At 41.7% G+C, this 25,803-nt stretch overlaps 1 protein-coding gene and 1 pseudogene across 2 annotated transcripts in view; one reads left to right on the forward strand and one right to left on the reverse strand.

Moving 5' to 3' along the window:
- NEBL (nebulette) overlaps positions 1–25,803 on the forward strand; it is a 380,100-nt gene that overhangs the window by 138,306 nt on the left and 215,991 nt on the right. For both annotated transcript variants that reach the window (XM_039478642.2, XM_074404959.1), the window contains exon 3: positions 12,117–12,201. In XM_039478642.2, the coding sequence (XP_039334576.1) occupies positions 12,117–12,201 (85 nt within the window). The remainder of the gene's footprint in view (positions 1–12,116; positions 12,202–25,803) is intronic.
- On the reverse strand, positions 968–10,320 carry LOC101048759 (eukaryotic translation initiation factor 4B-like; annotated as a pseudogene).

Genomic DNA, 25,803 nt, shown 5'->3' on the forward strand with positions numbered 1-25,803 from the left:
GTGACTTAGAGACTGCTTTTTGGGAGGTTAAGAATAGCATGAAGAACTTAAGATGACAACATGAGTCTAAATTTTTAAAGTTTCAAGGTTTCAACAGAATGTGGATATATTAGAACTTTAAAAAAAAGACAGTGTTTAGAAAGGGTAAAACCAGGACACACCAAACACTGGGAATTACCACGACTCCCAAGTGCTCCAGAAAATAGCCATTCATGTGTTTGCTGGAGGTCACACAATTTTCCCCTATTACCTGGTGCAAAATGATTCATCACCTCCCAAAAGCTTCTTTTCAAACCATTTATTTTGTTCCACTTATTTTGGTACGAGACAGTCCTATTCTCTGTGGCCTATAGACCCACTCCCAACTACCCCCCCAGACGGTAAAAAAATGAAGGAATTCCCCCTAGGCTAGGCCCTCAAACTCAGAACTAAATAGGAGGAGGAGGAGCTGGCAGCCTCCTGGAGACTAAAACAACTTGAGGCTAAATCAATCTTTCCAAGAGTGGAAAATTTATTTAGATAATGTTCGAGAATTCATATATGCCACAATAAAATAAAAACTAAAAGGTAGAAATCTCACCCATTTCCTTACACATTCCTCCCCTACTGCCCAACCAGATTCCAGACGTTATATCACTGTCATTACCATTTCTGCTAAATGAAGGCCCCTAGGCACTAATCACACTGGCAACTGCATGGTGACATAATACACCACAGCTTTTCCAGTAAAAAGCCATAGTCTCTTTCTCTGTGGCAATATTGGCAATTCTCCAGTTACTTCAATACTTTAAAGGCTGCAGCAGCATGCAAGAGAATTTCTTTCTTTCTTTTTTTTTTTTTTTTAAAGGTAAGAAAGGTCTTCAGGAGATGGTGAATTTTATTTTGTCTTGTCTGGATAGAGGTTTGATTTGCTCTCGAATGTTCCAGGATGGAGAGAAACTAGGGAGAAAGCACTGGATACTGAGGTCTATTCTGGGTAATCTTCTCCCTCGTTTTAATCTTCACCATCAAAGGAGAGAGCAGCATACTTGCTTGCAGAACTGAACTTAGAAGCTGGATTTTCCTCAGGTTTCTTTTGCTCAGGCATAGACCTGGAGTCTTGATTCTTTTTGCCATCTTTCCTATACGAGTCCTTTCAGTGGTCTCTTGGACCATGGCTAGAGTTCCCAGTTTGACCTTTTAGGACATTCATCCCATCTACTTTATTTCCATCTTTCCTTGCTGGTTCTTCCTCAGATAGTTGAGCTGGAGCTACCTTTCCCCCACCACTTGCGGGGGATTGCTGCTCTGTGTCTGAGCTCTGAGATGGAGCAGGAGGGTGAGAACTTCACTTCACCCAAGCATTTTCCTATTGTGGAGGGGCCGGCACTACCTTTAGGGACTGATCAGTTTTGGGAGGTTTAGAAATTGGCGACTGACAATCTTCCTCCTTATTGACTGTTCCATTTTCTAGAGACTTCTCACTCTCCTTCGTGCATCCTGGTCTGACTGACTTCCGCCGGATGTGGCGGAGGCGCCAGTCTGCGATGACTCACTTCCTGTCCTCGACACTTCCGGTTCCTGAGTTTCTTCACTTGGCCAGCTCTGGTGTCCCTCCCGAGGCCGTCGTTCCACTTTTGGCTTATCCGGCTGACGCTGCAGCTTCTCTTGTTCCTTCTGTAGCGTTCTTCTGCTTCTCTTTCTCAAGCAGCTGTGTCAACAGGCTTTGTTCCCCCAAAGACAGAAGCAGCTCGACTGGACTGGGAGGTACCGTCAGAGGAATCATCTTAGGAGTACTCCCAGGCTTCAGATTCAGTTTGGGCCCGTGTGTGTGTATGTGTGTGTGTGTGTGTGTGTGTGTGTGTGTGTGACGTCTATCATCACACCTATGACCATCCCGAGACTAGTCATTTCTGGAGCTCCAGGACCGGTCATCCCGTATTGATCTTCATAACAGTCCCTGCGGTACTCACTGCCAAATGCTCTTCTGCCACCGTCTATCTGGGAATCATGGCCTCTAGCATCGTCTCTGCGGCCTGGGTCATCATAGCGATCCTGGCTGCCATATAGATCCATATCCCTGAGTGGCCAGGGCCATCCTGATACCCATCCCGATACCCATGGAGATAACCCGTCTAAATCATAATGATCTCGACACTTCTCTCCAAAGTTATCATCACCTCGTCTAGACAGGTAGTCATCAAAGTTGTCTGTGGCAGGATGAGCTCTCTCCAGTCTGTATCTGTTTTGTCAGAATCCCGGCTTCTATCACGGCTGAAAGTACGATCGAGCCCGCCTTTATTCTGTACTTTATCAGCCACGTCCACTGGAATTCTCCGGTTGCCTAGAGACTCTCCATTGAGACCCCGGGCACTGAACAGGGAATCCAAGTTCTCAAATTCAGCATAACCAAAACCTTTCAACCTCTCTGGATCGCTGGGTTCATGTGGTAAACGCACTGTACTGATATTTAATCCTCTAAAGAATTCCTTAATTGACTCTTCTGTCACATCATAGGTTAGATTCCCCAGAAAAGCAGTGTAAGGTGGGGATTTGGGAAGACGGCTCTGGTTGATATTGGATTCCTGAGCAGCGGGTGGAGCAGTGGGAAGGATGGAATGGTCAGTTAATTGGAGGCTCCCTATACACATTGTCAGCATTACTGTGCCAAGTTGTTGAAGCATCTCCTTCCAGGTCATCTGTTTCTTCAGCCCAGCTGACTGGTTTGGAAATATAGGTGCTTCCTCTGCCAGTCCACATGTCCTCAGCTAGAAAGTCTGTTAGGGAGATAGTATTCCCCTTTTTATTCTTCTTTTTTGCTGAGGCTACCTTGCTGGGAGAGGGAAAGCAACACTTTTATTTTAAAAAGGATTTTGTCTCATTTTAGTATAGTTATTTTATAGTGGAATTTAAAAGTATGAGAGTATCAATCTTTTAGCTGGCAAGTATTGCTCATTTACATATTTATGATTATTGAATTGTTTCTCATAACTGTTAAATTTCTATTTGTCCCATTTATTCTATTCTTTTTCTCTCTGTCTTCATTCTTCTTTTTTTTAATTATATTGAGTTGGATTTTTGGTTCTTCTAAACATTTTGATATTATCCCTTTTGTAGGGTTTGAATTTATGTAGTCTTATTTCCATTCTTCGTGGTTATGCCTAGAATGTTATTGAATGTGTTTAAACAAAGTCTAAAAATCAGTAATATTTTAGCCTTTCTTATGAAGAATAGAAAGATCTTAGAATACTTTAATTCTCATTTACCCTCTCAACTTCTTGTCCAGTATTTTAGCTTTGCCTTAAAAAAAATCCTATATGGTAGACATTGTTATTATACTACACAATGTGTGTGTGTGTGTGTGTGTGTGTGTGTGTGCGCCTGTGCACACCTGTATGCACATTTACATTTTATTTGCATGCCTACCTCGTTTTTTGCATTTTAGCTTTTCCTTTTGGAATTACTTTCTTTCTTCCTGACATTGTATCCTTTATAATAAGTAGTTTCATAGAAGACCTGATGGTGGTAATCTCTCTGAGTCTGTTTATTTTAAAATTTTTATTTATTTATTTATTTTTGAGATGGAGTCTTGCTTTGTTGCCAGGCTGAAGTGCAGTGGTGTAATCTAGGCTCACCGCAGCCCCTGCCTCCTGGTTTCAAGCGATTCTCCTACCTCAGCCTCCCAAGTAGCTGGGATTATAGCTACCATGCCCGGCTACTTTTTGTATTTTTATTAGAGGCAGGGTTTCACCGTGTTGCTCAGACGGGTCTCGAACTCCTGACCTAGGAGATGTCATCCGCCTGCCTCAGCCTCCCAAAGTGCTGGGATTACAAGCATGAGCCACTGCCCTGGCCTGTTTCTCATTCTTTGAAGATAATTTTGAATGACGTAAAACAATCATTGTTGCTACAAAATGGAGTGGTTCATACTTGGGAGGTATAATTAAAATTAAATTTAAACCTTCTATCATCTTCATACATCCCTAACAGTTAGTTATGTTCTTCCTCCTTGGGCAAAATGACTTCCTTGGTTAAAATTAGAATGTGAAGGATGGTCCCAAGCAAAGGCATTGGTCTCTCTCCTAACTCAGAGAGGAGGAGCTAAAAGCTAGTTTCACAATAATGAGGTCAGAACTTTCACTTTTTAAATGTCATAAAAGATAAGGCCAGGCATGGTGGCTTATGCCTGCGATCCTAGCACTTTAGAAGGCTTGAGCCCAGGAGTTTGAGACTAGCCTGGGCAACATGGTGCAACCCCGTCTCTACAGAAAATAGAAAAATTAACCAGGCATGGTGGCAGTTGCCTCTAGTTCCAGCTACTCAGGAGGCTGAGGTGGGAGGATCCCCTGAGCCTGGGAGATCAAGGCTGTGGTGGTCTGTGACCCTGCCACTGCACTTCAGTCTAGGTGACAGAGTGAGACTCTATCTCAAAAAAAATTTATTTTTTCAAAAAATAAATTTGGCTGGGTGTGGTGTCTCACGCCAGTAATCACAGCACTTTGGGAGGCTGAGGTGGGTGTATCATGAGGTCAGGAGTTTGAAACCAGCCTGGCCATTATGGTAAAACCTGTCTCTACTAAAAAATAGAAAAATTAGCCAGGTGTGGTGTCCTGCACCTGTAGTCCCAGCTACTTGGGAGGCAGAGGCAGGAGAATCGCTTAAACCCGGGAAGTGGAGATTGCAGTGAGCTGAGATACTGCCACTGCACTCCAGCCTGGGCGACAGAGCAAGACTCCCTTTCAAAAAAAAAAGTTTTATTTTTAAAAAAATAGATATTATGTTAAAAATGTTAGTATATGTCTTCCTTCATGAATGAAAGCATCTTATACACAAATGGGCCTGTGCTGGGGGTCCACAAGTCCATCCTTAGGTTTGATGATTCTCTGGGAGATTTCATACGGCTCAGGATCTAGCCCTGCTTATTCATGTGGCCATGATTTGCTACGGTGAAAAGATACAGAGCAAAGTCAGCAAAGGTAAAGTGCATGGCGTCAGGTCCGGAGAAAATAAGATACTTGTCCCAGCAAAGCCACACAGGATGCGCTAAACTCCGCCAGCAATGAGTCGTGACACCCTGTGTCAAACATTGTCAACCAGTGAAGCTCCTTAGAGACTTAGTTCTCAGGGTTTCTACTTGGGGGGTGGTGGTGAAGAGGGGGAGTGGGTGATCGCCAAATTCCAGATACCCATAGAGAAAGCAGGTGTTTAGCTGTTTGTACAAACAGCTTCAGCACAGTGAACCACTCTTCATGGTTAAAGGTGGTAGAAAAACCATCCCCAAATTCAAGTTTCCCAGACGCCAGAGAAGGGCCATCCTTGTAGGCAGGACTTTCAAATGCTAGCAGGTAGGCCCACCATGTTAACCCATTTTCACACAGAGCTTATAAGGAAATCATCACAGAATAACAAATTCTTTTGACACCTGAATTCTGCTCTCAGATCCTGTAGTTTGAGTCTAACTGTGACAGTGGTCAGGCAAATGGAAAGCCAGAGAGGGTGGACTTAAGAGATCAGAAGGGAGAAGAAGGAGATGGAGATGGATGTAATTGACTTAGAATATGGCAGAAGATTAAGGGGCCATGGTGGCTGTTTGACTTCACCAGGAGATAGGAATGTAAACAAAGTTTAGAGATTTGTTAGAGCTAGATGTCTTAAAGTTAGTGGTTGGGTATATGAGAGATTTATATCTATTAAATAAGGTTTCTTAACCTCAACACTACTGATGTTTTGCACAGGATAAGTCTGTTGGGGAGAGGGCTGTACAGTGTAGCATAGGACAGCCGGATTCCTGGCCTCTGCCTGAGATGTCAGTAGTATTTCCCCCTCCCTACTCACCCTTGAGTGTGACAGCCAGAAATGTCTCCAGACGTTGCCTATTGCCAAATGTCCTCTGAGGACAGTATGAGAACATGGGATTTACAGTAAATAAATGTATGAAGACCTTAGCTTTATATGTCTGAGTTCACTAATATCTCACATTTATAGTTTTCCATTTGTAAAACTTTTTCATGTGATTCCAGCAGCAACTTCATGAGAGAACATTATTCCCACTATATAGATGAAGGCCATGAGACACAGAGGTTAGTTACTTCGCAGTAGAGTAGAGAGAAAGTGGTAGTAGTTAGTAGCAGTAGTACTAATAGTAATAGTAATGTTATAATTAGTGGTAGACATTTTCTTGAGTGCCTACTATAAGCCAGAAATGGTTTCAGATGACTTACATGTGTGAATTGCAACAAGCCTGAATTGTGGTATTGTTACGTTCGTTTTATAGATGCAAAAATTGAGGCCAGAGAGGTTAAGAAACCCAACTCAAAGGCACACAGCTGGAAGGTAGACTAGCCAAGTACAAACCCAGGCACTTTGACTCCTGTGCTCCCATAAGCACTGGATTCTGGATACAAAGTGAGTGTTCCTGAGTTCTTGCTCTCCCCAGTCATGTTCTTTCTCATTCCCTTCTCCATGGAGGATGCCATTTGCTTATGTTGCTTCCTGCATTTTGATGAGCTCTGGTTTAGTGATTTGCATATTACTTTTTCTATATTTTTAACAACTGTATCTTACAGATATAAAAAATTTGAAGTCATCTTTCTGTGACCTAAGTTTGCTATTTCAGATGCAGTCTTCTATTATTATCTTGATTCCCTCTCTCTTTATTTTTAAATATAGCATTTTATAGAAATCTGGATTTGTTGCAACTGTCAGCTCAGTCTTGATACACACACTTCATCCAATTCTTGCATAGCTCATCTAAGAGACTTCTGTTTATGACACTAAACATTTCAGCATATTCCCCAGATCTCTCAACCAGCTCTGAATGTATTACATGTCATATTTCTACAATTATGTTTTGTTTTCCAGGGAACTTAGGAATGTGTCAATTCCTCCATTCTTTTTTTTTTTTAACTTGTTTCCTGATTCTCTTTGAACTTCCATTTCTCATGCCCTGTGTCTTCTTCCTACATTCTTACTCTTAATATGGAGGAAGAAAAAAGTATTATTCTTCCTCTAGGGCTGGTGAAGAAATCTTCTGTTTTCCTTAAGATTTCTATTCAAGACAATCTTTTAGGAAGGTCTTTCAGAACCTTTTAAATAACGTACTTGGAAAGGGCCTTAGAACTAATTGTAAGGTGCCACTGATTCACGTTAGATGCTTGGCTTCTCTGTTCTGTAATGACATGAGGGACCACTGGCCCCTCAGTTTATTTCTGTATCTGGTTTTCTTTTTCTTTTTTGCTGGAGAGGTGGAATGGTATGTGAGTAGGAGTTGAGATTATGACTTCAAGAGCAGAATGTTGTTGGATTAGATTAGATGGACGTTACTACATGGGCATGATGCTGAGAAATCCCAAGTTTGATGAGATTTTCAGATGTATTGTTTGAAATTAATTAGGTTCTTGCAGATATTATAATTACTATTTTCAATATAAGGCAGTATGAGTTGCCATCTCTGTAATTACACTATTTCTTCTGAGTATTATGGCCTCAACTCATGAGGCCATCCCACTCTCTCTCAGTAGTTAAGCATTCTTTTTTTTTTTTTTTTGAGATGGAGTTTCACTCTTGTTACCCAGGCTGGAGTGCAATGGCGCGATCTCGGCTCACCACAACCTTCGCCTCCTGGGTTCAGGCAATTCTCCTGCCTCAGCCTCCTGAGTAGCTGGGATTACAGGCATGTGCCACCATGTCCAGCTATTTTTTTTTGTATTTTTAGTGGAGACAGGGTTTCACTATGTTGACCAGGATGGTCTCGATCTCTTGACCTCGTGATCCACACGCCTTGGCCTCCCAAAGTGCTGGGATTACAGGCTTGAGCCACCGCGCCCAGCGCACTCTTCTTTTTTTGAAGATCTTATTTTCTTGAATTTTGCTAGCTCTGAATATAATGTGAATCCCCTAATCCTCAGGTTTTAATTCATTTTAGTATTCATAATCCCTGGTAGTTTCAGGCATAAATTCCTTCTTTCCCTCAGCATTTATTATTTTTTACTAATACTAAATTGATCTTTTTCTCTCCTACATCAAAATTTTGGATAATTTCTTCCTGTTACACATCTTTAGAGAAAGTTATGCTACATGTAGATGAACCCACCACTAAAAAGTCATTAAATTTTAGGATTTAAAAAGATAATTGGAAAAAGTACAAAGCACTGTCATCTGTTTCCAGTCTTGGATATCAATGTACATTTGCATAGTATGTTAGTAAGTTTGCAGTTTGGTCATGAGGTTAGCAGAATATTTTTAAAAGACAACAGAAGCTTTTTGGTTTTTTTCCCCCCCAGAGTAACCCTTTTTCCTAATAGAACTTTGTTTGATGCTCATACCAAACATATCAAAGTAGTGTTTTATTTATATGCGTGCGTTTTGTAAGTTGAAATCTATTACCCTTTCACACTGTAAAGTCAAATGGTGAGAGCAATTTGATTATTTTTCTGAAATGATACTTCAAACATAGTGGTATGGGCAGCAAGTGAAGTTCATTGGTGTCCAAACAGAACTCATTTTTGTCTTGCATGGAGGAAATTTGTGCATAGAGAAGAGGTACAAATTGCATTCTCCTCTAACAGTTCACTTTTCAATCTCAGAATGCTCTTTAATTAAGTAATTAGGCAGAATTTTATCATATTCTTTATTATTTTTTATTTTTTGAGATGTAGTCTCAGTCTGTCACTCAGGCTGGAGTACAGTGGCATGATTTCGGCTCACTGCAGCCTCTGCCTCCTGAGTTCCAGTGATTCTTCCACCTCAGGCTCCCAAGAAGTTGGGATTACAGGTGTACACTACCATGCCCAGCTAATTGTTTGTATATTTAGTAGTGATGGGCTTTCACCATGTTGGCCAGGCTAGTCTCGAACTCCTGACCTCAAGCGATCCTCCTGCCTCGTCCTCCCAAAGTGCTGGTATTACAGGCATGAGCCACTGCACCTGGCCTAGAATTTTAAATTAAACCTAAATGGCAGAAGAAGGTTGTTTCCCAAAGCATGCCCCAAAACTGAGCGAACCTGCAAGTCAATATGATCTCTCAATGGGGTAAACTTTCTGTAACACATTTGAGAGTGCATTCTAATTACACTTTTAAAAAAATGGTTAAAATCCATATATAAAATTTTCAAATTAAACATTGTAGAGCCCTGAAAATCTCAGTGGCAACTTTATCCCACAGAATACATTTTGGAAAAATGAAACACAAGAAAACATGCTCAGCTGTTACTATACCTTTAAAATATAGCAATACGTAGTTGCTACATTTTAAAGTTCAGTACAGTTCAACTTTCCAAGCTGGAACTTGCAGATATTACATAACACCCCGGAGTTGTCTGTCCAACTTCCTCTATTTTCTGGAACATAGTTCAGAAGTAACCCCTGGAAGAGTGTGGCCAGCATCGTGTCTGACTTCAGCATAAGGAGAGCAAAAAACCTTACCTGCTACAACTTACTCACTTGAATCAGTAAATCTCATGTTTACCAACATTTTTAACAAATTTGACTATTTGGAGAAGACTAGGCAGAACCGAGTGCTGTGTGTGAGAAATGATCTCTTGACAGGCCATCGGTTCTATGAGCGCAATCATCTTGTATGATTTCGGTTATTTACCTTTATAAACTTCAAAAGCATGACTTCTTTATATCATGGTCTGATAATATCTATTAAGATGGCCCTACATTATCAGAACAAAATGTAACTAGGTTTGTATATGCTCTCAGAAGGCAGGAAAGTAATGTAAAGGTTTTTGAAGGATGTTAATTAAAATAGTTAATATGAGCCCAGCAGTTATGGGGTTAACTCCAATTACCTGGAACATTGGCTTATATGGGACATTAAATTCCTGGAGAATGCTGGAAAAATGAGACTTGCGTTTACATTTTCCTACCATGAATCTGACCCCGGGGGCTACAAAATATTTAATCTTTATTTCAGAAGTGCTAGTGTGCTTTGGATAGGTTTTATCTGCACTGACCGATGATTACTGCATCAGCCTTCTCATGGGACGCCAGGGACACGGATGCTGAAAAGAACCTTTTATGGGGAGAGTAGAGTTTGAAACAGAATGTTTGAGAAGCCACAAGAAGAGACACATGTGTATACCAGAAAGGAAAGGGGCCAGAGAGAAAGAAATGGGGAGGATGTTCTTTGAGGAGCAGCTCTGAGCTCTGTGGCTTTTGTGGCTATGGGGTCGCGGCAGCTAACGCTATCTCCTCAGCACCAGCCGAATATGGGAGCAGTGAGTAGATGGGACAGCAACTCTGAATCAGTGTTTGAGTCTTTACCTGCACACAGGGAGAAAATGCCATCCCCTCACCACCAGGAGGGTCATCGGTGAACATAAGAGGCAGCTGCATGTTTGCACAAATGCAATGACATACATTATAGGACATGCTGAAGTTTGACTGCAGCCAAGGCATGGGTTCTTTGGGTGGTGGTTCTGTTCCTCCCCATCCCTTCATTTCCTCTGTCCGTAAGTATTTACTGAGGTCACACTAGGAGACAGACACTGCTAGGTGCTAGCGATATAGGCAGAAATGTACCCCAGCAAGGGACAAGACAGCCCACTATTGCTGCCACAGAACTTTCATTGTACTGTGAGGCAGAGGCATGCCAATAGGAAAACCCATGAGCGTGTGATTAGTATTAGAACAGGGGTGGAAAAGTCCATCCAAGGGCCATTCCTGACCCAAACTCGGGAGGCCAGGAGAGCTTCGTGGAGAAAGTGACATCTAAGGCAAGACCTGAAAAATAAACATATTTACCTGAAAGTGGGGTGGGAAGAGGGATGGGTTTTCCTGGAAAGGGGAATGGCATGTCAGGGGAGCAGTGGGAATGAGGAGGGAGAATTCCAGGGACTGAAGTGATTCCTGCAGCAAGGGCATGGAGTGTTCTCATTGAGAAGTCTGCAGAGGCCTGGCCATGGGGGCCTTGGAAGACAGGAGACCAGAATTTTTCCAAGATCAATGGGAAGCCATTGAAAGGTTTTACTCAGGGGAGTGACATGATCAGAATTGCATTTTAGAACATTTGTTTTGGCACTTCAGGTGGGAAGGGCAAGACTGGCCAGTGCTGTAGTCATCTAAATGATAAATGCGACCAACAATTAAAAAATGCAGTCAAGATGGAGACATATACATGTATATATGTTTATATAAGTAAATAGTTGAGATATATTTGCAGACAAGATCAACAGATTTGGTGAACAAGTGGTTGGATGTGTGAGGAGTCTAGATTATCCCCAGTTTTCTGACTTGGGCAGTGGGGCACTAATATAATAAATGGGAAAGAGGAGCCAGGGAGGAACTGTGTTAGGGGAGGGATGGGGTGATGAACAGCTGCATTTTGGACGGGTGGAGTTTGTGCTGGCTCTGGAATCTGCAACTGAAAATGTTACTGGATCTGAAACTCAGACTTGGGAGCAGTCAGCTCACAGAGAAGCCCCAGAGCTGCAGGAATGACGTGATCCCCCATGTAGGCTGAGAAGAGAAGAGATCCCACGTGATGACCTTGAATGGGGGCATGCACAGACCCAGGGGAGCCCACAGGAGACAGGGAAGGAATCACCTGAGGGAGCAGCTGAGTCAGGGGTGTGTGTAAACCTGGGGAGAGGACATTGCAAGATGGAGGGAGGCTGCCCAAGAGGAGGACTACAAGATATCTGTTGGTTGTGTCCACAGGAAGTCATTATAATGGGCAGGAGAAACTTCTAGAAACAGAAGTCAGAAGCCAGTCATAGAGTTGAGGAGTTAGTTGGAGAGGAGATGGGCAGGGACCCAGGAGATGGGCGGGTGAGGCCTCTTTGTCAGAAAGTTTGGTCGAAGGATGGATGAGCTGGCACACATGCTGGAAGGGTGTGTGGGGTGGAGGAACGGTGGAGGTTAGGAAAGCCTCGAGCACACGTGAAAACACGATTAGAAAAGAGAAGCCTCGGTTCAGTTGTGGGAGAGAGTGAGGATGTCTGAGTGCCAGAGCCATGAAAACGGGATGAGGTCCGGACTGATGGGAATAATGACAGAGAGAGATGACCTTAGCCAAGCCCAGGTTCCTCTTCCACTGTGGGGTGGGGGGTGGGAATGCACAAAACAATGGGTGAGAAAGTGTTTTGTAGCACGATATTTTAATTATGTCCTTTTAACAAATTTCTCCACAGACACTACCCAAAGCAGTCCTTCACCACGGTGGCAGATACACCTGAAAATCTTCGCCTGAAGCAGCAAAGCGAATTGCAGAGTCAGGTAACTTCTAGAAGATTTGTTTTGTGCCCTTAATACTAAAGATTCTTCACAAGGCTGCTCTTCTGAGATTCTTGTCCTCGTTCTGTTCCTGCCAGGCCGGTGTGGAGGCTGAACACGGGAGTGTTTGGGAATTCCGGGTGAAAGTGTTGAATATCTGTATTACTCCTGATCTTGAATTGTCCTGATATTCTCAGTTTTGTGGTTAATGTTGGTCTAGGGCAAGTAAATGAGTTCCGGTCAGAGTCAGTGTTTCCCAACAATTTTGACTTATTTGGTCCTAAATATTTAAACACGTTTACAAATAGCTTTTCCACACCGCATATGTGGGGAAAAACAAGGTGTTAACTTGACCCAGTTGCAGTGCGTGTGGGGCTAACACCCCGTCTGTGTATCTCACACCAGCCACGGGCTTTGTTTTCCTCCTGTCACTTTGTTCATATTTCTTTCATATGTCACATTGACAGCATGAACAAAGATGAGAACACCACAATTGGCTCCCGGTCAACCATGTTAGATGGCAACTTGCCTTCAATATGGTGAAACACATCAGTTAAGACTAGGGTTGTGAGTGGCAGGGTTTTCTGCAGGGACACCTGATCTCTTTAGTAAATGTGGGACGCTCTCTTTCAAAGAAGCTGTCTTTCCTGGCACCCCGTAGGAAGACACAGAGCAACCCCATTGCCATCCATTGGCCAGTGGTGAAGTAAGGAGGGAAGTGGGGAGAGGGGAGGTGAAGGTAGGGGAGGCTGGGTGGTTGCAGGCCTCCTTCGTCTGTTCATGGGCTGTGGCCTTAGGCCAGTTTCTCTGATGTCTGCACTAATGTGCAGTGAGGCAGTCCATCTTACCTACCTGTCTTGAGGGTGTCTGTAAGTGTCAAGTGAGGTAGTTAGATATGAAAGCATTTCAAAAAATGAGAAGCGATTTTATGACTGTGAAGGCTTGTTATGATGGTGATGATGATGGTCCCTGAGAATTCCTGATATGTGAAAGGGAAAAGCACAGAATTTGTGAAGGAGAGAGGTGTCCAGCTAACAGGCTTTGAAAATGCCAGTCTGTAGTTCTTTCCTTTTTTTTTTTTTGAGACAGAGTTTCACTCTTGTTACCCAGGCTGGAGTGCAATGGTGCGATCTCAGCTCACTGCAACCTCCGCCTCCTGGGTTCAAGCAATTCTCCGGCTTCAGCCTCCCGAGTAGCTGGGACTACAGGCATGCGCCATCATGCCCAGCTAAATTTTTGTATTTTTAGTAGAGACGAGGTTTCACTATGTTGACCAGGATGGCTTTTGGTTTTTTTGGGGGACAGAGTCTCACTCTGTCACTCAGGCTGGAGTGCAGTGGTATGATCTCCGCCTCCCAGGTTCCAGGAATTTTCTGTCTCATCCTCCCAAGTAGCTGGGATTACAGCTGCCTGCCACCATGCCCAGCTAATTTTTGTATTTTTGGTAGAGATGGGGTTTCACCAACTTGGCCACAATGGTCTTGAACTCCTGACCTCGAGATCTACCTGCCTCAGCCTCCCAAAGTGCTAGGATTACAAGTATGAACTACCGCGCCTGGCCTGTAGCTCTTTCTTAATGAGAACAGGCAGCTGTCAGTGGCTTGGGATTGACGCATTTCCTTGATGGTGTATCTAATAACAGGGGAGGTTGTGGTTGCCTGTAGTCTCTTTCTGGGGGACTTGGGATCACTTCTCAGTCCACTTGATTAGAGGAAATAATTTCCAAGTGGAATTTACTGTTGTTAACAATTCGATGAAGACATAGTTGGGAGCTATTTCGTAGTTTGTATCAAATGCTGGTTTTTGTGTACTGGTTTTGGTTCCAAAAATTGGGTGCTGGCCAAAGAGAGACACTATTATGGAGGCTGGCAAGAGCACCTCTGCTGATTCACACCCCCAGGGGTACCAGAACTTGGCTCTATGCAGATCGAGTGTGCCTTCTCATCAAGTTGGGGTTCATCAGGTAATTCTGGACAAGTACACAGTGGAAAATAGAATGAAATCAAGCAATCAAATACTCATTTCCTGCCTTGACATGCTTTGATACTGTGCATAAGAATTTATAATTACTCTTCCCTTCACAAAATTATGGAGTATCTGAGGAAAGAGAACTAACACATACCTGGGAATGACTTTATTTAATTTGTTATAAGGACTCAAAAAGAGAAGGATCAGGCTGGGTGTGGTGACTCATGCCTGTAATCCCAGCATTTTGGGAGGCAGAAGTGGATGGATCACTTGAGGTCAGGAGTTTGAGACCAGCCAGGCCAATATGGTGAAACCTCAGCTCTACTGAAAATACAAAAATTATCCAGGAGTGGTGGTGGGTGCCTGTAATCCCAGCTACTTGAGAAGCTAAGGCAGGAGAATGGCCTGAATTCAGGAGGCAGAGGTTGCGGTGAGCTGAGATGATGCTACTGGACTCTAGCCTGGGCAACAGAGCAAGACTCCATCTCAGGGGAGGTGGGAGGGAAGGGAAGGATTAGTGTGGATTGGACTCTGTAGTGCTTTGTGCTAGATGTGGATTTCGAATGGAGCCTTGAAGGTTGAGAAGGAATCGGATATAAACACTGTCTCTTCCCTTTCAAAGGCACACCATACCCTTTAGGCTCAATTAGTGGTCGTAGGTGCCTTTAGCACGACCCAGGAGCGGGCATTTATTGTTTTCCTATTATGTGCCTGACTTTGGAGATGCAAAGAAAAACAAGGTCAATCTTTTATGAATGGCTGATTTTATTCTCCCTGATGTGGCCAGCTGCAAGCTTCAAAAGGCAGCACGTACAAATAATTATAGGCAGATGGGACAAGAGCTAGTGGAAAGATGTATGAGATCTGTGGGATCGCCAGGCAGCAGTCAGGGGAAGCATCAAATCTTTGTAAAGATTTTGCTCAAACGTCCTCTCCTCTAGAAGCAAATGTAGGGCTTCCTCAGGCGGACAACATGGGGAAATTCAACACAATTCAAGAAACATGTATTGATTACCTACTCTGTGAACTGGGCTATAAAGACATCGTCATCATCAACAACATTGCTGTATTCCGGGGACATAATTTTACCTGTATTATTTTATTTAATCATAAACAACTTCAATGATACAGGTGTTTATTATTATCTCTATTTAGATAGAACATTCAACCTTTAGAGAATTAAGATAATTCGTTCTTGCACACTTAACTGGTATGGAATAGGTTACTGGAATGAGACCTAGATCTGTGAGCCCTTGATGTCCACACTCTTCATCAGTATCATGGTTCCCTTGCTCAGAGAGCACCTAGAAAAGATCTGTAAGCAAGTAATTGCAATACAAGGGATGATGCAGTATATATAAAGGTAGAATATGGCATTAAGTAGGAAGAAGTCATTATGATTTTTTTTTTTCCTGGATGAGAGGTGAAAACACTTCTGTAAGAATATTTCAATTTTTGCAAAAATGTGGATAGATATGTATCCTAGTGGTAATGCTCAGTAATGGCATTGGATTCCATTTTAGCCTATTAAGTGATTTGATTCTGCACCAGAGCATTTCCTTAGAGTTTTGATATCTGGAATTCTGAATAGCACACTGGTTTTTGTGGAAAATTGACTATTAATATTTTATAGGCTTGTTTTGATAATTTGTGATGCTAAATGAATCACATCTATTCATAGCTCCCAAGTTTTCAAATTCTGAAATCTTTTCGAATTGTCTGGTTAAAACCACGTCTCTTCTTTCAGTTCATTAGCTTACCAAATGAGCCCAAAATAAAGAAAATCAAAAACTATTTTCCAATCCAATCTAGAAAGTTATTTATAGTTACCCACTGTTATCTTTTTCTTTAAAAATTTTTCTCCTTTCTTTTTATTTCCTTCCTCTCTCTTCTTGAGAGGGTTATAAACACTGCCAATATTTTTAATCTAAATGCTAAATCCTCTCAAGCTTTTTCGGGATCTATATCAGGTGCCAGATTGTCATAATAAAATTTTATGAACTACTGTGAAGAAGCAAGAAAACCAAGAGTTAGTGCTTTAGAGCATGTGGTTTGCAGGCTTTATCTGGCAACTGGTGAACATCCGCTTGGCCAGCCCCTGACTGTAGTAGATATAGACTGCTCTGGACCTTGGCAGTCAAGAGGAAGAGAGGGAGGGAAAACCTTTTTATAGTCACTAGTTGCCTTTTGATCATACATCACAGCATGAACTGCTTCAAAGAAATAGCACAAAGGGTGGTTAGACGTCCCGACGGGCCCACAGTAGCCCATTCAACAAGAATCAAAAGTAAAACTGCTTCTGGTGGAATCAGCAACATTATAGTTCACCTGTGGGGCATCAGGCTTTTACTGCTTGCCTTGGGACTGGCTCATTTCATTTTCTTTAGGAAAGTGAGATCCAAAGCTCTGACTTAGAAACAAAAGTTTTGGAACCCAAACTCTTTATAAGTTGGGAGATCCCTAAGCCTAAAATATTCGAGTGAGATGAAAGGCCCCTTAAAAAAAGAAATTTCTGGCTGGGTGCTGTGGCTTATGCCTATAATCCTAGCACTTTGGGAGGCTGAGGTGGCAGAATTGCTTGAGGCTAAGAGTTTGACATCAGCCTGGCACCATAGGGAGACCCCTGTTTCTACAAACATTTTATAAAAACTTAGGGCATGATGGTGCACACCTGTAGTCTCAGCTGCTCAGGAGGCTGAGATGGAAGGATCCTGTTGAGCCCAGGAGTTGGAGGCTGCAATTAGCTGTAATCACACCACTGCACTCCAGCAGCTGACGGACACAGGAAGACTCTAAGAAACAAACAAATAAACAAACAAAAAACCCTCAAAAAACAGAAAAGAAATTTTCTTAACTGATAATTTTAATATCGTGGCAGAAAGCGTTTCCTTCTTCCAGCTGTGTAGCACACTCTTATTGGAAGGGAAGGCATAGATGTTTGGGTATTCTGAACCAGGGGTCTACAGACTTCTCAAAGCCGTCGAAATGTTTCTTCCAGTGAAATTTTTCAGTGGGAGCTGCCATTGAGAAGACAACATGGAGCTGTCGTGATCGAAGCAGGGGAGTGCGGCAAACCCCTGCCATCTCCAAATCCCCCCACCTCTCCTCATCTTCCCACTCCCAGAGCCTTAGGAAACCTGGGCCTTTGTAGAGCATAGTTTTGAAAAAGCTTGCTTAAAATGAAGACGAAACATCAGCTACTCCCCACTTGGTTGTTTATGTGTTTGGCTTAGCTATTTGCAATCATGTTGAAAATAAGAGGGATTTGGGGCTCACTGTGCTCTTAAATGGAGTATGTGTAATTTATGAGGGCTGGTACGATGAAAGATGGGAAATGATTATGGAGAGAATGCAAATCATTCTGGAACCTTTGAGTCTTCCTTTTGTAATCTATGTTGATTCTTTTTTAATCTTCCAGGTTTCTGCAGAGGCATAAAAACATGGTTCATAGGAAGTACAATATATGATAGTAAGGGTGAGAAGGCAGCGTGATTTTTTTTTATAGGGAACATAATAGTTAAACATCTTCTGAGAGAAATGAAGGCACATATTTAGTATAAACCTTTGGAAGCTCAAGAAGGCGGTAATGTAGCTAGTCCTTGGTATGTTTCTGACCTTTCTAATTTTATGTTCCATTTCCAGAGGTTTTCTCTCTCAGTTGTCTGTCATCTGACCATCCAGTAAGGTGGACCTTACTGACAAATAATTGCCTAAAGCAGAATCTTTCTCAGGTGGGAGTTACATCTTGAAGCGTGTCTGCTGAAGTCTGACTTCCTTCAAAGCAATGAAGGAAACCCTATCGACTGTCCAAAGACGATTGGAGAGCTATTTTGGATAGCATTGTCCCTAAGTTTCAAATCCCACTCTGTATGATTGCCCAATCATAAACTTGATCTAAATGGCATTTGCCACTGAGCAACAATTGTGTGTCAGATTCTGTGCTGGATATTGGATATCCCGCAGTGAGTGAAACCAGATGAGGCCCTTACTGTCAGAGGCTTTATGGTCTAGTGAGAGAGAGAGTGGGCCAGGGATGGTGGCTCACTCCTGTAATCAAGTAAGGTTCGCTTGAACCCAGGAATTAGAGGTTATAGTGAGCTGTGATCACATCACTGCACTCCACCCTGGGTGACAGAGTGAGACCTTGTCTCTAAAATAATAAATAATAAAAAATAGGAAAAATTGCAACTACAACAAGACCTGCAGAGAGAATGGGGTGTATTTTAAGTATGTTTTAAGGCACTTTTGGGAAGTTGGAGGCCTGCATACCTTTCTGCAACAGATGCATAATGAAATCTTAGAGCAGTCTACTGTATCCTCCCATTTCCAAATGTATATCCATTACCCGCTACTCCCCATTTTTTAATCCTAGGGGACTCTGCTCTTCATTGGGTTCTTTTTTTTCTCCCAGGCTGGAATGCAGTGGCACAATCTCAGCTCACTGAAATCTCCCCCTCCCATGTTCCAGCGATTTTATTGCCTCAGCCTCCAGAGTAGCTGGGATTACAGGCGTACACCACCACGCCTGGCTAATTTTTGTATTTTTAGTAGAGAAGGGGTTTCACCATGTTGGCCAGGCTGGTCTCGAACTTCCGACCTCAAATGATCCACACCCCCCGCCCCCCTTGGCCTTACAAAGTGCAAGGATTACAGGCATGAGCCACCACATCTGGTCCTCTTATTATGTCTTATCTCACTGGACAACTTCAGAGTTCTAAACACAAAGACTGTTGCTCCAGACAGTTCTTGTTGTTAATTCTTGGGTTCTGCTGATCTTGGACAAGAAGCCTTTTATGCTTGCCTTCTAATTTTCTGTTTTTTGATTTTCTACCATTTGATGCAGTCTTCTGATCCATGATGATGAATGCTTGTTTTTCCGAGTAAGCATTTTCTCATGTATGTAATGGTAAAAGTTAATTGGGAGAAACTTCAGCTTGTTTCTTTTCAGGGTTTTGAGGCAATGTAAATGATGAGAGATTATGTTTCACATGTAGGAATGGGGGAATATGAATAAGAACTTCAAAGGGGACATATGAATTCACTGGATGTGGTACATTTCCTTCAGGGAGCGCAGCACGCTAAGCAGATGTTAACTCTAACCTTTGTGATTTCTCTCAGCCTCACAGTTTCCCATAAGTCAGACTGCCCCCATCCTCATGTTACTGCTGGATAAAATGATGTAAGAGACAAACATGTCAGTAGTGGGAGACAGGAAAATAGCCAACATGTTTTGATTTTTGTGTCACCACTGGGTTTTTGAGCCTTTAATCACAGGGACCTGGTATCCTACTCTCACCCCTCCTGAAATGACCTGTATCCTTTCCATCTGTTTCCCAAGGCCTGGAAAGTTGGCCCTTTGATTCCATCGGGGCCTACCCTACCTCCCTTTCCATCATCCACGGAGCTCATGGAGGAGGTGTGAGTGCTGTACTTTGGGCAGGCAGGCTTTAGGCTATTTGTTATGGGTAAGTCGGTCAGAGTCTGGTAACTGGTCCTTGAATTAGGCACTTGAATATATAGCCTATCTATCAAGGAGAATGTTTTCAAAGTATTAAATCAAGCTTGTGGCTGTAATCTCTATGCTTTGGTAGGCTGAAGTGGGAGGATCACTTGAGGCCAGGAGTTCAAGATCAGCCTAGGCAACATAGGGAGACCATTGTCTTTGCCAAATAATTTAATAAATAAAAATAAAGAAGCAAGGCATGGTGGCTCATGCTTGTAGCCCCAGCTACTTAGGAGGCTGAGGCAGAAGAATCACTTGAGGTCAGGGCTTCAAGGATGTGGTGAACTATGATCATGCCACTGCACTCCAGCCTGGGTGACAAAGTGAGACCCTTTCTGTACAATTAAAAAATAATGTGTGTGTGTGTGTGTGTGTGTGTGTGTGTATAAAATCAATGCATTTTTCATCTTTCTCTCACATAAATCATGCTCTGTCATTCTGCCTCATACTTAGGGCCCCAGAGAAAGAAGAGTGAAGAGTGAGTGCCACTTTGGGAAGGAGGGAAGATGGCCCCATTCCCTATTCCCTATTCCCTAGATAGCACCTACCCTATTCCCACTTCTGGCCATGGTATATTGTAGGAAGCAGGCAGAAAATCAGAGAGTGAAACAAGACCTCCCCTCTCTGCCAGCTGCAGTCTCAGAGATGGAAGTTGGGAGAGGCAGATTACAGTGCCAAAAGCAGAGAAAACCACCCCACAAGATGTATTCCCAATCTCCTCCCACCTCAGTGGCTGACTTGGGGCCTCCGCAGCATGGCACGCAAAGTAAGAATGTGGTTGCATTTCCCAGAATCACAGTCTCTCCCGTAGCATGGAAGGCGATGGCAGCTGCAATGTGCCTTGTAGAGGGATGCCGAGGTGCTCGCTGGCAGCTGCCAGGGGCATTGCCGGTGCAGGAACACTGTGACCCTGGGATCAGGAGTGAATGCGCAGGTGGGGAGTAGAGGTTAGACTTCAACAAGAGCAAAGAGGGAAGTGTCTTTAGGGGGTACCGCTAGGCTGTTCCTGAGTTGAGGAAGAACACACCACAGGGTTACCAGCCACTGACTTCAGCGTCAGATGCCAACGTGGTGCCTGGTGACTTGAGAGGACAGGAGACACCAGTAAGGTCAAAGGGGTTCCAGGAGAGAAGGAAGGCATGTAGGCATGGGTCTTAGGCTTTCTTCTTCCTTTACTCTGAGGTCACCAAAGCCCTCTGTACTCACACACTCCGGGACACCATCTCAGAGGGGAGCCAGGAAGCAGGGGGAAATGGGAATTGACCTAAGCTGACTGTTTAAGTTGTTGAATGGACTCAATGCAATGGATGGAACTAAATTTAGTCCTTCCACTTCTGTGTGGTACCAATTTAGGAATAGCAGGCCAACTCTAAGACATAAAGACGCTTGCTTTTCTTTTGTATCTGAATATGAATACATAGTAAATAAGTTGCTGACCTGTTGTATACACTTTGATTTTACTGGGTAAAATATAGCACTGAACCAGTCACCCAGCGATCTGAGCTCTCACCCTGTCCCTGCCACTAAGTGTGCCTTTGGGTACTCCTAACCTTTTTTAGGGCATAAAATGATGGGTTGTAGTAAAGTTCCTTCCAGTTGTAATAGTCTCTAATTTTAGTACAAAAATGTTCTGCAACAACATCTCAACCTAGCAATAAAAGAACTTGAAAAAAAAAGCCACCATTATTTTTTCTTTTCTACCCAAATAATAATTGTCAGACCTGCCATTTCATTGACTATTCTCTAAATAGCTCCTTCCCTGGACTGGTGTCAGATATTGTCTGAAGGTCATCATTGAGAGATCACAGAGATCTGAGGGAAGTTGATGGGCAAATCAGTTTCACATTGGAAGATGTTTAAAAATGTCAGGATGAAGGCAAGAATAGCTGCAGTCACACTGTCCATTCACTGATAATGACTTGTCATTTCACTCAGTTGTTGAGCTTTAATAATAACCTATGTTCAAAGTCATTTATGCCATGTTACATGACTTCCTAATTGCCTCAGTAGATATTTTGCAAGTTTTCTGTGTAGAAGCAATTAAAGTAACTATATATTAGTATACTTTTATGAAATATCTTATTTTAGTTTTACTTCCTAATGCTTCCTTATTTTTATTTATTTATTTATATTTTCTTGACAAGCTTTGATTGATTATGTGGTAGCTTTTCAACTTTAAAAGTTGGTCTTGGCTGGGTGTGGTGGCTCATGCCTGTAATCCCAGTGCTTTGGGAGTTCAAGGTGGGAAAATGGCTTAAGGCCAGGAGTTTGAGACCAGGCTGGGAAACATAGCAAAGCCCCATTCTTGCAAAAAATTAAAAAATTCACTGGGCATGGTGGCACACACCTGTACTCCCACCTACTCAAGAGACTGATATAGGAGGATCACTTGAGCCCAGAAGGTCGAAGTTGCTGTGAGCTATGATTGTGCCACTGCACTCTAGCCTGGGCATCAGAGCTATGCCTTGTCTCAAAACAAAGCAAAACAAACAAGCAAAAAATATATAGCTCAATTCAGCATGTCTCTGTGCTTTCTCACACAGAGAAGCTGATGTAAAGCAGTCCCATTTTATTAAATTAACAGATACATTAGGGAGCTATTTCTTAATACCCTTAACGAATACTCTTAATTTCCTAACAATATATGGAGGATAATGAATTTCCAATTCATTTCCAAAAAATGAATGGAGGATAATACTTAGAAACTACTGTCTCATAATGGCCTTAACAAAACCAAATTTGTAGGACAATACTGGATTCAGAGAAGGCCTCTTGGAAATAACTCTAAGGGTAGCCAGCAGCATGCAGTAGGCCTTATTGGTGCCCTGAATGTTTCACCTCTCATAACTTACATATATGTGTACTTAAGCAGAAATTATCCGGCCTACTTATCATTTCCCTGTACCTCAGAACTTTGTTTTGAGCATCCTTTGGCTTCATAAGGACCTTCCAACTGGAATTCCATAGGGGCCTTGCAAAGGATAAAAACAGGCTCAAGAAATTCTGTAGAGAAAAGATGACTATGTTAACATCATTCTTTAGATAGCTTCTGTTTGGTACAATTGTATTGTATTCTGCAATGAGTCACTTGGGCCTCCAAAATATGGCTTGCTTTGTCAAATGGAGTTACAAAATTTTGGAAGAGAGCAATTAGAATTTCCTTCTCTCCTTTCATCTCTCTTGATTTTTGGTGGAGGGTCAGGATGATGCTAAATCAGAAATTAAGGTGACACAAATTTGATCTTAACTGGTAGATCTTTTCTGGACCCCTTTTGACTGACACTGAGTTCCTATTTCTGTGGAATTTTTCTTGTTTATAGGAATCCATGATCTGTGAATGTCTTCTAATAAGCATCTTTAGCTACTGAGTTAGCTTCCTAAGCACACAGTATTTTAGAAATCAAACAACTAAATATACCAATTCCAAGTGATTTACTTAAACCAAAGAAGTGAAATAGAGTAAAGTCAAGAATTCTATTCTATTTTTAGTTGGGCAATTGTAAAGCCCTAATACTGATTTTTAAAAAAAACCTCTAGAATGGCTTTAGTGCTTATAAACCATCAAAATTAAAACTAAAGTAGCTCTTTACTATGTTTCTGCTATTGGAGAGAGAACATAGCTGTTATATAAGTTTTCCTTAGAATTGGGTAATTTTCAAGGCTTTGAATCTTTTTATTCTGGAATGTTTTATTCTTCATAGCAATACTGCTTAATGTCTTAGGAGTGTTATATATATCTGCTTTGTGTATACATATATAATAAATACTTATTGTGTGTAATACATATATATGAGATATACATACAATATACATACATTACATACAATATGTATACAGTAGACGCCCCTTATTTGCAGGGAATATGTTCCAAGAACCCTAGTAGATGTCTACAACTGCAGATAGTACAGAGCCTTATAAATCCTATTTTTTCCTATATGTATATATCTACAATAAAGTTTAATTTATAAATTAGGTACAGGAAGAGATTAACAACAATAACTAGTTTACATTCCCACCAGCAGGTTTTCACTGCATCCATACCAACGTCTATTATTTTTTGGTTATGGCCACTCTTACAGGAGTAAGATGGTATCGCATTGTGGTTTTGATTTGCATTTACCTAGTCATTAGTGATTTTGAGCATTTTTTCATATGTTTGTTGGCCATTTGTGTATCTTCTTTTGAGAATTTTCTATTCATGTCCTTAGCTCATTTTTGATGTAAATAAATACCATCTGTTCCCCAAAAACCAATGGAAAGAAATTCAAAAATAAAACCACAACGATAACTAATAGTAAAATAGAATAATTTCAACCGTATGCTGTAATAAAAGTTATGCAAATGTGGCCTGTCTCTCAAAATATCTTATTGTAATTTACTCACCTATTTTCAGTTCATTGTTGACTGTAGGTAACTGAAACTGTGGAAAGTGAAACCAGGGATAAGAGGAGACTACTGTACATGTATATAGATATGTATACAATACACAAACATTATATACAATATGCATATAAATATATGAATGTTTTTACATACATGTGTATAACATCTACATCTACATATATATGTATATACATACGTATAATAGTATAATAATATTAACTTGGAAGGACAATGTTCAGGAAAGTCTTGAAAACCTAAAAGACTGAAGGCTGGGTGTAGTGGCTCACGCCTGCAATCCCAGCACTTTTGGAGGCTGAGGCAGGTGGATCACGAGGTCAGGAGTTCAAGACCAGCCTGGCCAACACGGTAAAACCCCGTCTACTAAAAATACAAAAAAAAAAAAAAAAAAAAAAAAAAAATTAGCCGGACGCGATGGTTGCCTGTAATCCCAGCTTCTCAGGAGGCTGAGGCAGGAGAATCATTTGAACCTGGGAGGTGGAAGTTGCATTGAGCTGAGATCATGCCGTTGTAGTCCATCCTGGGTGACTGGGTGAGACTCCATCTCAAAAACAAACAAACAAACAAAAAACAAAAAATGAGAACACATGAAGTGTCTTTTCTCTTGTGTTATCAATGGCTAAGTATGATTTAATTCACTGCTGGACACTCTGTCACCTTATTGCAATCTAAGTTCCCCATCTGTGAATTAGCTTTGCAGTCTCTGTACCTTTTAGTTATTCTTTATGTTTTAAGAAATAGCTAACGTAAAAAACTGTAACAGAAATATGTAGTGTTACTCCTGGAAGTGTGGTAATGAGATGGTTTTCAAAATATTACTGATTCTAGAAGGTAGATCACTCATTCTATATAACAAGCATAGACAGAATTAAAGAGGCTTTACCTGTTTTAATGCATCTTTCTCTGTGTAGTGTGTTCATTAATTTAAATTTTTTATGTCTGTTTTCATCTTTGTCCTTTGTTGTAGATTTTAAACTAGAGGCCAGTGATATTATTAATTTAGTGGTTATTATTCAAAAACCATGCTAAGCAATCACCTGGATGATATACTATGCCGTTGGATGATAAGGTTGTTAATGTATGAAACGAAGTAGAAAGGAAGGAAGGTAGTTTCATAAAAAGCAGGAGTCTTATAAGAATGAAGAACTAGATACTTTTCTGACAGGTGGACAGATGCTTTCTTAATGCCAGTTCTTTCTTGGCATTAATTACAAATGGAGAAGAACCGTGATATTTTTGGTTTCAAACCTTTACTAGCAAAGAAATCTCATTGAAGTACCCTCCGTACTTCTTGTAACTTACTCTGTATAAGTCTGCTTTAATTATTTATTGGTTTCATCTGCATTTAATGGAGACCTCCTTTGGCACGGCACTGCCTGCTCTTGGGTGGAGGCTGTGTGAGGTGAGAGACCAGCAGCCGTGGAGAGAAGGGGTGAGTAGAGGAAACACCTGCTCCCTGACTTAGAGGTGTTTATTGGGTTTCCTCAAAAGATATTCTCCCAAATTCTGTAAATAGTTATTTTTTTTCTGTATTTTGTTTGGCTTTCTCCTCTCATTCTCCACTGAAGTGTTTATTCTTTCTTTGAAAGAAAGCCAAAAGTGACTTTTTCCCCCTTTCCATGGGTCAGATGCCAAATTCTCTAAGGAATATGTTGAATAAGAGAGGATCCTTTACCTGGTTTGGAAGGAGCTCTTTCTGTTTTTCTTTCCCCACCCAACACCTGTACCGTTTG

The sequence above is a fragment of the Saimiri boliviensis genome, chromosome 8 (genome assembly GCF_048565385.1).
Source record: "Saimiri boliviensis isolate mSaiBol1 chromosome 8, mSaiBol1.pri, whole genome shotgun sequence".
NCBI classification, from domain to species: Eukaryota; Metazoa; Chordata; class Mammalia; order Primates; family Cebidae; genus Saimiri; species Saimiri boliviensis.